Here is a 13,156-nt window from a genome sequence, read left to right as displayed (position 1 = left end):
TGGAGCCCACTTCCCATTTAAGGAAGGAGCATCTCCAATTTAAACCAATTCCAAGGAACTATCCTAGCAATGAATTAAGATAGCAAAACTAGGTACCTACCCCCATGGTCAATTGGGAGAGCCAAAGTTTGTGTTTGTGTGTGGCTTGTTACCATCACTAGGAATTCTGCAAATGGTTACTATGACTATCTCCCTTTATTAATGGAATTCTATGGTCTACTTATGCTGATGCATCTGACTTATGTATGGAAAACTTTCTTTTTTATCATTTTCTTATTTATTTTCGCCTTTATCTGGTAATACTTGTGTAATAATACTTGGGCCATTCACATTTGTAGGCTCCTTCAACTGATTTAGCTATTTCAGAGCTGACACATGCATCTGCTGAATCGTTTTTTCTTGCTTGGTGCAATGATCATTGTAGAGATAGTTGATGCCTCTCAAGGATTTGAGCTGGTTATTGACAATATAACCACTCTAAAGCCATAGACTCTGCTGTGGGTGGTGAGTTGATTTCTTTCGGCTATAGTCATACTGACAATTTTATCATTAATGGTTCATTTATGAATCTTGCTGAGAGTTCAATTGCATGGTGAAGCATACCCTATAGCCTAATTTACCCACCGACCGTGAAATTTGGCTGGTGGGTATAAACCAATGATGTAGATGATTACAACTGATAAAGATGGATTCAGAAGAATCTTAAATGTTCGTACTTATGTGTCATGGCCAAAGTTATTGACCTGCTGAAGAAAATTGGAGAAAGGATAAAAAAAAATGCAAAAGTTATGTTAAAGTATTCATTAGTTGCTTTTCATGATCCAAGTCCAATCTCACCTCCTGGAAATTAAAAAAATAAGCTCTTAAAATTTTTAAATCTTGGCCCATTCATGTTCCAAACCAGTGCACTAGAAGAGCCTCTGTAGTTAATTTTCAATTATAAGATAGAGATTTGATGTTGCAACTTAATCACAAAAACCTTAATTATGTCTTACCTTGAAGAATAAAGCAGACGATGGCCTTTAGTATTTGCCCTAAGCCTTAATTGTAAATATTCTTGTTTGATTAAAATCTCTTTTAGCATTTGCCAATCAATAGATGTTAGTATCTTGGATTTTTTTGATGGTATAGGATTTTTGTAATTATCATTGAGAAACTACTTTTTTAGGAAGATCAATTATCATTTAATGTTTTGCTCATAGAAATCTATTAATTTTTGCATTAATGATACTAAAATGGAGAGAGGTTATCTAGGTGAGTACAAATACCAATATTTTCATCATGTTTTTTTATGGTATTGGTTGTAAAGTAGTGGGATATTCACGGAACAAATGTAATTTTTTTAATGAATTTTTCTTTTTGGTTCCAAAGGAACTTATCGAGGCTACTGCTTTGCTATACCATATGTTGAATGATATGCCACTTCAAAAGAAAGCTTACCTTTTTTCATATTGTATTCTCTAAAACTCTAAATATGCATCTTTTTCCGTCTTTCATTAGATGTGTGTTCTCATTGAGTTTTTCTTATGTTATGTTATGATTATTCGTTGAGAAAGTAAGTTAATGTTGTCTTAAGGTTAGGGTTAAGTCTTTAGCAATATAAGTCCTTCTATTTAGAAAGTAATGGATAATTATCTTAGGGTTGTATTGGGGTTAATTTATTTAGGATATATTGGAGGTTTTGAGTTTAGGTTAAGGTTCAGGTTATAATACTTTATTTGTGAGTTTGGGGTTGTTCAATCAGTAAAATGAGTTGGTAATGAATGTGGTTAGCTGTTGCTTTATTCATTTCTTATTGCTTTACTTTTACTTTATTTGCTAGCTGTCCTTGTCTTCATTTTGTTTATTTGCTGCATTGGTTTTGATCAATTTTGGCTTGCTTTTTTTGTAGTTGTTGCATGGCCTCCAAGTTTTATTTTTATTTCTCAAATGGCATTGTTATAGTTATACTTGGGGGAAACACTAAAATTTTCCTATGGCATGACAATTGTGTTTAACTCAACTAGTGTGTAATTGTTATATAACACGTTGAATGGAAACAATAATATCCCTAAGCATCTCTATAGATGTTTTTTCTTGTTGAGATTTTGTTTTTATGTTCGGTTTTGGTCCACTAAGATTATTGGTTCCATGACAATTGCATTTAACTTAAGTGGTATGGACTTATTATATCACATCTTGCTGATTTTAGAATGGTATGTGACTTTGAATGAAGCTTCCTCTTGTTATTTGGCTCTTTGAAATGGAAACATAATATTCCTAAGCATTTTTGTAGATATCTTTTCTCATTAAGATTTTATTATATCACATTCTTCTTGTTTCATTCTTTCATTTTTTGTGTACGAGTTGAGTTTTGTAATTTTGCTTTTGAAAAAATCTTTGGATTGTGGTTTCGTAAGTATGATTGTTATTTGGTAGTCTCTATGGAGCTCAATGGATTGTGTGCTTGCAATTTTGCAAGATGGGAAGAATTAGAGATTCAAATTTGGATAGCTGTGTGTTGTGCATGTTAGGAGTTAGTTATTTTTTGTTGGTTCAATTTTATTGCTTGATGGATTAATTTCTTAGGTTTATTTTCTGAAATTAAGTTCCACCAAGCACAAAGGTTAAGTGTTAAAAGGAAGATTCCTTGCCTCTTTTGTTATTGGAGTTAGTTATTATCTTTGGCCACTCATAGTTGTCATTTTTTTCTCATTGAGGTTTTGTTATGTCATGTTTTGATTCTTCTTGTGACACATTTATCTATATTAGTTTAGTTTTTGGAATTTTACTTTTTGAAAAACCCCTTAGTTGTGGCTTCTTAAGTGTGGATATTATTTAGTAGTTGTCTGCTTTCAGCGAATGGCTTGCATGATAAGGACGAATTCAATTTCTATGCCTCGTGTACGTATATTTTGTAAGTTTCTTGTTTTGTTTGTTACAATCTTTTTGTTGTAGGACAGAATGGTTTCTTTCTTTTAATTTCTGCAACTTAATTTTGACGAGGATAGCAATTGCTGCTTAAAAGGAAGAGTATCTGTATGGGGTGTGTGCTCTAAGCAAATGGCTTGCAGGATAAGGTGAATTCAATTTTTGTGCATCTTGTGTGTGTATGTGTATTTTGAGAGTTTTTTGTCATGTTGGTTTCACTCTGTTTATTAGGTTAAATTTCTAAAACTTAGTTTTGACATGCATTGGGTTTGAATGCTTAAAAGGAAGATTATTTCCTTTTGCTGGATTCTTTGAAACTCTAAGTATCTATTGTTATAGCCTTTCGGTGTTTTTCTCATTGAGATTGTGTCTTGATTCTTCTTGTTTCATTTTTAAACTTTTACATAAATTAGGGCTTTGTAACTTTACTTTGGAAAATTCCTTGGGTTGTTATTCCTTTATTGTGGTTGTGATCTGTTGGTCTCTATGAAACTTGTTGCGCTGTGTGCTCCAAAAATGACTTGCAGTATAGGGGGACTTAAGGATTCTAAATTTGTATGGTTGTGTGTAGGATTTAAGGATTAAAAATTTGTGAGGCTGTGCATATGGAAGTTTCCTTCTTGTTTTTCTCTTTATGTGCTTTAAGCAAATGGCTTGCATGATAAAGTGAATTTAATTTTTGTGCCTCTTGTGTGTTTAGGGGTGTATTTTGGGAGTTTTTTGTTTTGTTGCTTTCATTCTATTTGTTACAGGACAGATTGGTTTGTTAGGTTTCATTTTTGAAACTTAATTTTGACATGCATTGTGGTTGAATGCTTAAAAGGAAGATTATTTCTTTTTTCTGGATTTTTAAATTTTTACTCTTTTTTTTTTTTTTTTGTTGGTTTCACTCTGTTTGTTACAGGACAGATTGGTTTGTTATGTTTCATTTCTACAACTTAATTTTGACATGCATTGTGGTTGAATGCTTAAAAAGTGAGATTATTTCCTTTTGCTGGATTCTTTGAAGCTGCATATGTTGTCATAGTCTCTCAGTTGGTGTCATTCTCATTGAGATTGTGTTTTGATTCTTCTTGTTTCATTTTTAAATTTTTACATAAATTAGGGCTTTGTAACTTTACTTTGAAAAATTCACTGGGTTCTTCCTTTAGTGTGGTTGTAATTCATTGGTCTCTATGAAACTTATGTGCTGTGTGCTCCAAGAACGACTAGTAGTGTAGGGGAAATTAAGGATTCTAAAGTTGTATGTGTGTAGGATTTAAGGATTAAAAATTTGTGTGGCTGTGTAGGAGTTTCCTTGTTTTTCTCTTTGTGTGCTCTAAGCTAATGGCTTGCATGATTAGCTCAATTCAATTTCTGTGCCTGATGTGTGTGTAGGTGTATTTTGAGAGTTTTTTGTTTTGTTGATTTCACTTTGTTTGTTACAGAACAGGTTGATTTGTTGGGTTCAATTTGTGAAACTTAATTTTGACATGCATTGTGGTCAAATGTTTAAAAGGAAGATTATTTCCTTTTGTTGGATTCTTTGAAACTCTAAATATGTGTATGGGAGTTTCCTTCTTGTTTTGTAGTGTAGGGCTAATTAAGGATTCTAAATTTTTATGGTTGTGTGTAAGCATTTAAGGATTAAAAATTTATGTGGCTGTGTGTGGGAGTTTTTCTGTTGTTTTTCTCTTTGTGTGCTTCAAGCAGTGAATTCAATTTATGTGCCTCGTGTGTGTATGTATGTGTTTAGGGAGGTTTTTAATTTGTTGGTTTCACTCTGTTTGTTACAGGACAGTGGTTTGCTAGGTTCAATTTTTGCTATTTAATTTTGACATGCATTATGGTTGAATGTTTAAAAGGAAGATTATTTCCTTTTGCTGGATTTTTTGAAACTCTAAATATATGTTGTGAAAAAATGAGTATATTGAAAATTTGTGTGTTTAATCATACAAACACCATAGATTTAAATACAACTAGCTAGAGAGTAAACTAGGAAACTAAATATTCTTAAATCTAATCCCTATAATCAAGGAATTATCTATTCTGATATTGTCCTTAATTCTAGAGATATAAATTCTCAATTTTAGGGATACAGATAAATACAGATTACAATAAGCAGATTACAAGATACAACTTGTAACTAAATGTTTTCCCACACTCCCTCTCAAGCTGGTGAATAGGTGTTTTTCATTTTCAGCTTGGAAATAATTTCTTGAAATGTCGCACTGTTGCGACCTTTAGTCAACACATCTGCAAGTTGACCCTTGGTTGATACATATGGGGTGCAAATCAATCAACTGTCTAGCTTTTCCTTTATGAGGTGTCGGTCTACTTCAATGTGTTTTGTTCTGTCATGTTGCACAGGATTGTGTGCAATGTTTATTGCAGATTTATTATCACAGTAAAGTCTCATTGGTCCATCCAATTTGATCTTCAAGTCTTCTAGAATAATCTTTAACACAAATTCCTTGAGCCATTGCCCTAAACTTTGCTTCAGCACTTGATCTTGTCACCACATTTTGTTTTTTACTCCTCCAAGTTACAAGATTATCACCTAGAAAAATGTTGTAGCCTGAGGTAGATCTTCTATCAGTTATTGAACCTGCATAATCAACATCTGTATATGCCTCTAGTATCAACCCTGAATTTCTTTTAAACAAGATACCTCTCCCAGGATTAACCTTCAAATAGTGTAGTACACGGTAGACAGCCTGTAGGTGTACTTTTTTAGGATTATGCATAAATTGACTTATCACACTCACAGCATATGTTATATCAGGTCTAGTATGTGAGAGATAAATAAGTCTTCCAACTAATCTCTGGTACATCTCTCTATCTACAGCAGTATCTTCATTAGCTTCTCCAAGCTTATGATTAAGATCTATAGGGGTACTTGCAGGTTTACATGCGAGCTTCCCAGTTTCTTTCAAAAGATCCATCACATATTTTTGTTGTGAGATAAAAATATCATGACGTGAGTGGGTTACTTCAATTCCTAGGAAGTACTTCAATCTCCCTAGCTCTTTTATCTCGAATTCTCTGATCAAACACTGGTTTAGAGACTTTTTCTTTTTCATCATCTCCAGTTACAATTATATCATCAACATATACTAATAGAATTGTGACCTTACCCGAATCTAAGTGCTTGATAAACAGTGTGTGATCCCCTTGACTCTGTTTATATTTCATTCCTAGCATCACTTTGGCAAATCTCTCGAACCAGGCCCTAGGAGATTGTTTAAGGTCATATAAAGCCTTTTTCAGCTTGCATACTTTTTGTGCTTCTAGATGACTCCCAAATCCCGGTGGAACTTTCATATATATTTCTTCTTCCAAATCACCATGTAAAAAGGCATTCTTTACATCAAATTGTTGAAGCTGTCAATTGTAATTTGTCGTCAAGGATAATAAAATCTTAACTGTATTCATCTTGGCAACTGGAGCAAAAGTTTCCTGATAATCCACTCCATAAGTTTGAGTGTAGTCCTTAGCCACCAGCCTAGCCTTGTATCTTTCAATAGTACCATCTGCCTTATACTTTACAGTGAAAATTCATTTACACCCAACTGGATGTTTTTCTGCAGGCAACTTTACCAATTCTCATGTCTTATTTTTCTCTAAGGCCTCTATTTCTGTTTTCATCGCCTGCCTCCATTTCTCATTGGATAATGCTTCAGATAATGTAGTTGGAATAGAAATAGTGTCTAGGCTCACAAGAAAATTTTTATGGGATGGTGAAAACTTTTCAAATGACACAAAATTAAAGATTGGGTATAATAGATGTTTAGTACATTCTCTAGTTCCTTTTCTAATGGTAATAGGTAGATCATAATCACTAATTTTAGAAGAGTCATGCTCATTTTAAGAAATAGAATCAGAGACTGTAATTACCTCATTTTCAGAGTTAGGATCAGGTTCTTGGATTTGCATCGGTTCAGGAGCTGAAATTTTTTTTTTTTGAGTACACCTGTAGTTCTTTCACATAATCAAGAATAGTATTATCTTTAGTCACAACTTTTGTGTTTAGAATGGGTTCAAATTTAGAATCAATGTTTGACTTGGATTCTGAAGAAATGAGTTTAGGCTCAAAAGAATTAATGGGTGAAACTGTTTTGGAGGAGGATGACAAGTCAAGCAAAAAGAAGTCTTTATCCTTATCTTCTATAAATGATGTCTCCCCTTGAAGATAAGGTTGAGTAAAAAATGGTTTACTTTATTCAAAAGTGACATCTGCAGACATATAGAACTTTTTGGTAGGAAGATGATAGCATTTATACCTTTTCTGAGTTGATGAATACCCCACAAAGATACTCCTAATTGCTCTCGGATCTAACTTTCTCTTATTATGACTGTGAACATGAACAAATGATGTACAATTGAATATCCTAGGTGTGAGGTTGTTTGTGGTATTAAGGTTGGGATAGAATTGTGAGAGTAGTTTCATAGGAGTTTTAAATCTCAAAACCCTTGAAAGTAACCTATTTATAATGTGTAGCTGTGAGAACAGCTTTCCCCCAGTAAGATTTGGGCACATTTGCTTGAAAAAGGAAGGCTCGGGTTGTGGCTAATAAGTGGCTGTTTTTTCTCTCTGTCATTTCATTTTGCTGTAGATTATTAACACAAGATGACTCATAGATAATCCCTTCATTTTGGAAATAGGTGGATAGACTCTGATTGAAATAGTCTCTTGATTATCAGACTTAAATCTCTTGATTCTCACTTCAAATTGATTTTAGATCATGTTTTGGAAGCTAAAAAACATACTATTCACATCTGATTTGAATTTAAGTAAAAAAACTCAAGAAACTTTGGTACAATCATCTATGAATGACATAAATCATCTTACCCCAGAAATATTAGGAACTGTAAAGGGACCCTAGATGTCACTATGAATCAAGTAAAATGGAGTAGAATTTTTTTTGTTGCTAATAGAAAAAGATACACGTCTGTGTTTTGCAAGTTCACAAACATCACAATGAAACTCTTCAACGTTTAATCCTTTGAACAAGGAAGGAAACATGTTTTTCAAAGTTTCAAAAAAAGGGTGTCCAAAACGAAAATGATAGTCAGATTTTATCTTTATTAGAAGATTGTTTAGAAAAAAATGACAAAGGTAAACTATTCTTGATATTACTTATGTTGTTGGATGTCTCAAGATAGTGTAGTCCATCTTTCTCTTTAGCAAGTCCAATCCTCTTCCCCGAATTCTGGTCCTGAAATTCACAGTAAGAGGGATAAAAAGTCACATTGCAGTTCATGTCTCTAGTAAGTCTTTATATAGATATCATATTAGTAGACAATATAGGAACATGAAAAACATTTTTAAGAATGAATGAGGGATTAATTTGAACATCTCCTAATCCTGTCACTGTAGTAAGTGAACCATCTGCAACAGTAATTTTTTTAGTACCAGGACATAGGATATATGTACTAAACTTTTGTGAAAAATGTGTCATGTGGTTTGTGGCTCCTGAGTCAATGACTCAAGAACTCTTAATGGACTTATCTGAGACATTTAATCCATGAGAATTAGAGATTTTACCTGCACCAGAGTCCTTACTTGAGTGTGTCAAGGAGCATACACCAGTAGCCTTTTCAAGAGTTCCCAATAGGCTTCTTAGTTTTTCAATCTCTTTTTTATCCAACTCTTCTTGTTCCTGAGACTTCTCCTGGTTTAACTCCATTGCAGTCATGTGAGCTTGTCCTTGATTTCTTGCTGTCCTCCTTTATAACCTCATTTTTTGCTTGAAGTTGAAGGTTTTCCATGTAGTTTCCAGCAACGATCTCTGGTGTGCCTTGGCTTTTTGCAATAGGTGCACCAAAGATTGTCGCGATTTGAAGTTTTAGTCGAATCACCTTTCCCATTCTCACTGATTGGTAATTGTTCTAAGCTTTGGTTCTTCCCACCATTAGAGACCATAGCAGATCCTTCTACATGCACACTATCAAGCATCACTCCTTTTCTGCTCTCTTCTGCTCTAACCATGGATATTACTTCATTTAAAGAAGGCAAATCCTGTTTTCCCAGAATTTAGACTCTAACTTGATCAAACTCAACATTCAGTCCAGCAAGAAAATCATAGACTTGATCTTTTTCAATAAATTTCTTCAAAGTTGTTGCATCTTCACTACACTTCATTTCTATGCATCGGTAGTGATCCATCTCTTACCAAAGATTTTTAAGAAGAATAGCATACTCTGTGACTGACTTATTCCCTTATTTGAGAGCTGCAGTCTTGATCTTGACCTCATAGACTTGAACAGCATCTTTAACTTTGGAATAGGTTTGACGAATTGATTCCCAAATGTCTTTGGTCGTGGACAAAAACATATAAGTGTCACTAATATCTGGCGTCATAGAATTCCACAGCCATGACATAACCATAGAATCCTCTTCATCCCAAGCCTCAAATTTTGGATCTCTTTTCTCAGGATCAGTGCCAAGAAGATGGCTCAATTTTCCTTTCCTTTTTAGAAAGGTTTGAACCAACTGAGATCACTTCAAGTAGTTCTTTCCATTCAACTTGTATACAGCTTGGATATTCTGTAATTTCGCTGTGGTTTGACCAGTTGTTACTTCTCCAAATCGAGTAATAGCGGTAGATTTTGCTATTTCTGACATAATTACCTTTCTCAGGACTTAAACAAGTATAGGCAATGAAGGCAAAAAATGAACAAAATAAAAGTATGACAGACTTAACAAAATTTGGCTATGAAGGCCTAAAAATATTCAGCAATGAAGGCTGAGAAATTTTCTTCCCAAGAAGAGTCTAAAGCTCTGATACCATGTGGAAAAATGAGAGTATATTGAAAACTTGTGTTTAATCATACAAACACCATAGATTTAAATACAGCTAGCTAGAGAGTAAATTAGGAAACTAAATATTCTTAAATCTAATCCCTATAATCAAGGAATTGTCTATCCTGATATTTTGTCTTTAATTCTAGAGATACAAATTCTCAATTTTAGGGATACAGATATATACAGATTACAATCAGCAGATTAAAAGATACAATCACTTGTAACTAAATGTTTTCCCACAGTTGTCATAGCCTCTCAGTTGGTGTCTTTCTCATTGAGATTGTCTCTGGATTCTTTTTGTGTCATTTTTAAAATTTTACATAAATTAGGGCTTTGTAACTTTACTTTGAAAAATCCCTTCGGTTGTTCTTCTTTTAGTGTGGTTGTGATCTGATAGTCTGTATGAAACTTAATGCGCTGTGTGGTCCAAGAATGACTTGCAGGAGAATTATGGATTCTAAATTTGTATGGCTGTGTGTAGGATTTAAGGATAAAAAATTTGTGTGACTTTTTGTGTATGGGAGTTTTCTTGTTTTTCTCTGTGGCATGACAGATGGGGTTCTTAGGTTTCATTGTCTTGGCTTTTTTAGTTATTGATGATGCTGTCAAACTTTTCATTGTGGTTGCATTTAATTTGATGAAGTTGTTTGAGAATGCATTAGGAGAATGTTATTGCAAAAGAAATTCTTGGGTTGTGGTTTCTTCATTCATGAGTGTGCCTAGTTGTCATCTTTTTGTCTCTTTGAAGCTTAATTGGCTATGTGCTCCAAGCATACCTTGCAGGATAGAAGGAATTAAAGTTTCAAATTTTCTATGTTTGTATGCTTGTTGGTTTTATTCTACAAGTTGGCTTCTAGATTTCATTCCCATAGCTTCTGGTTAATGTCTAATTTTTTGTTGTAGTGCTTTTAACTTGCTGGAGTTTGATCTAAACTTCAATTAATATTTGATCTCTTATGCTTTAACATTCCATTTAAATTTTAGTTTTATCTTTTGTGTACAGATTGTAGTTTTGTAAACTTTTCTTAATTGTGGTTGCTTTTAGTCATCTATACAGAAATTAGTTGATCGTGTACTCCAAGCACGATTTGCTAGAGAGAGGAATTAGAGATTGTATAGTAGTGTACTCCAAATTTGTATGGTTGAGTTTTTTATTTTTTATTTTTTTATTTTGTTAGTTCAACTCTGTTGCATGACAAATTGTAATATTAGGTTTAATTTCAGAAACTTAATCCAACCTAGCACTGAAGATGAGTGCTTACAATGAAGAATACCTTTTTCTTCTTGTGTTGTTTTTTTATTCTTCTTGTTTTGCTGATTTCACTTTATTTTGTTGCATGATGGATTACTTTCTTAAGATTAATTTCATAAACTTAAATCTAGTTAAGCACTGAGATGGAAGATTGCCTCTTTCTTATTGGATTCTTTGAAAATCTATGATCTTGCATAGAATTTTTGTTGTATTGTATGGTAACTTTCGATGATAACTGTACCTGTTCTAGTACATTTTAGATCATGAAGAGTTTGATTAAAGTTGCTAAAATTTTATGTTTCTGATTATAATATGTACTTTGTTTTCTTAAGTAACACTGTTATTATTGGAAGCACCCTGACTTATGATGTGGTTGGTGGTTGTTGTTTTTTAACTTTGGTATATAATTGTTGTATATTTATGTTGAGAGGCAAAACTACCTCTTATCTTTGGCCTACTATTATAGTCTTTTCTTGTTAAGTTTTTGTTGCTTTGGTTTTAATTTCTCTTTAGGTTCTTAAAGGCTTTCTACTTTCGTATCTTTGGGGTTTCGAGTTAAAACATTTATAATGTCTTATTTGTGAGCAATTGATGTGATTAGGTTTATTTTGCAAACAATCTTTGCCTTGAATCTTTCTGCTTTAGGATTAGTTCATTATGGTCTTAAATCATGAAGTTCAAGTTTGATTGTCTTTATTTCTAAAATAGCATTGTTCTCTATACATGTGGCATGTTGCTTGTGTTTAACTTAAATGCATATCACCTTATTATTAAACATTGTTGAATGAGACTTTGATTTCATTAAAAATGAAAGGTGTTATGTGCATGTATATTAATTAGATATTTAATTAAGATTATCTTGTATTTTATTTTGAAATTTATTTTTATTTATCGTGTATTTTATCTAATTAACAAAATTATTTTGTATAATATTTATCTTTTATTTATTACTTATTATTTTATTTATTATTTTGGATTGTATAATATTTATTTTTTATTAAGAGATAATAATTATTTTTGTTATTTTCTTTTGAAATTTTATTGGCTTATATATAATAACGCTAGTTTAAAATTGTTATATCTATCACTAGTTATTTTATGTATATATATTTGTACATTTTTAATGATTTAAAAATTAAAAATTTTAAATTTAAATCAATAAATTCAAATCAAAATATTTTGCATTTAAACTTTCAAATTCAAATTAAGTTTTAAAACATAAATTAAAGATTGAATTTTGTAGAATTTTTTTTATTTCTTTATTTACTTTCTTTTTCTTTTCTTTTTTATTTTCATTCATTTTTTTTTTTTTTACAGAATACTTTCTTACTTTTTTTTTATTACTTTTTCACTACAAATTTTTCTTTTTACTTTGATTTTTTTCATTATTTCAATTTAATTGTTCATTTACATTATTTTTTATTAGTTTTTTTCTTTTTGTACTTTCTTAACTTTTTATCTTTATTTTTTTTCATTTTTTATTTTTTCTTAAGGTTTTGCTTTTTTTTTTTAGTTTTTTTTTTGTTGGCATTTCTTTCTAATTTGTGTTTTTTTTTTCCACACTTTCTTCTTTTGTTTTTATTTTTTATTTTGTATTAACTTTTTTCTTCTTTTAATTTTTTATCTTTGATTTTTTATATATTTATTTCTTATTATTTCTTATATTTTTTTATTTTTTGTTTGTATTTTATAAAACTAAATTTTTTTTTATTTTCTCATTTTTATTAGTTTTTGTATTTTTTAATTTTTTCTTTTGACTATTTTTTCATTTCCTTACTTTCTTATTTTTTTTATTGTGTTTTTGTTTATTTTTAATTTTCTCTTTTTTGGTACTTATTTTACCTTTTTCCTTTTTGCTTTAATATTTTCTCTTATTTTATTTATTTTTTATACAAATTTTATGATGTTTTGAATATTTACTTTATTTTTTAATCTTTTATTCTTTTGGTTTGTCTCATTTTTATTGTCATTTTTTATTTTTTTATTTTTTTGCTATTTTTTATTCTATTTTTATAATTTTTCATTAATTTTTTTATTTTTAAATTGTTTCTTTTTCTTTTAATTTATTTGTTTCTTTGCTTTCATTTTTTTAATTTTTTTTATATATTTTGTATTTTGAAATTTATTTTTTTCTTGCTTTTTCTTATATTTTTTTGTTCACATTTTTTTTTATTTTTTCTTTGCAATTTTAAAATTTCAGATTTTTT

General features: G+C 31.1%; 1 protein-coding gene and 1 pseudogene across 2 annotated transcripts in view; one reads left to right on the top strand and one right to left on the bottom strand.

Moving 5' to 3' along the window:
- The window catches only part of LOC149513446 (N-terminal acetyltransferase A complex auxiliary subunit NAA15-like), a 35,376-nt pseudogene extending 23,458 nt beyond the window's left edge, over positions 1–11,918 (top strand). The window contains exon 38 of the transcript XR_016330397.1: positions 339–11,918. The product of XR_016330397.1 is annotated as an N-terminal acetyltransferase A complex auxiliary subunit NAA15-like (transcript). The remainder of the gene's footprint in view (positions 1–338) is intronic.
- On the bottom strand, positions 8,630–9,517 carry LOC149513447 (uncharacterized). Its single transcript, XM_089748670.1, has 3 exons — positions 9,428–9,517; positions 9,143–9,385; positions 8,630–8,911 (listed from the first exon to the last, which is right to left on the bottom strand). Exons 1-3 carry the CDS (start codon positions 9,515–9,517, stop codon positions 8,630–8,632), a joined length of 615 nt encoding a protein of 204 aa, XP_089604796.1.
- Positions 11,919–13,156: the final 1,238 nt, after the last annotated feature.

The sequence above is a fragment of the Durio zibethinus genome, chromosome 19 (assembly GCF_047325235.1).
Source record: "Durio zibethinus cultivar Kanyao isolate XHJ-2024 chromosome 19, ASM4732523v1, whole genome shotgun sequence".
Lineage (NCBI taxonomy): Eukaryota > Viridiplantae > Streptophyta > Magnoliopsida > Malvales > Malvaceae > Durio > Durio zibethinus.
Note: the sequence above shows the minus strand (reverse complement) of the source record. Positions and strands in the feature narration are given on the sequence as shown.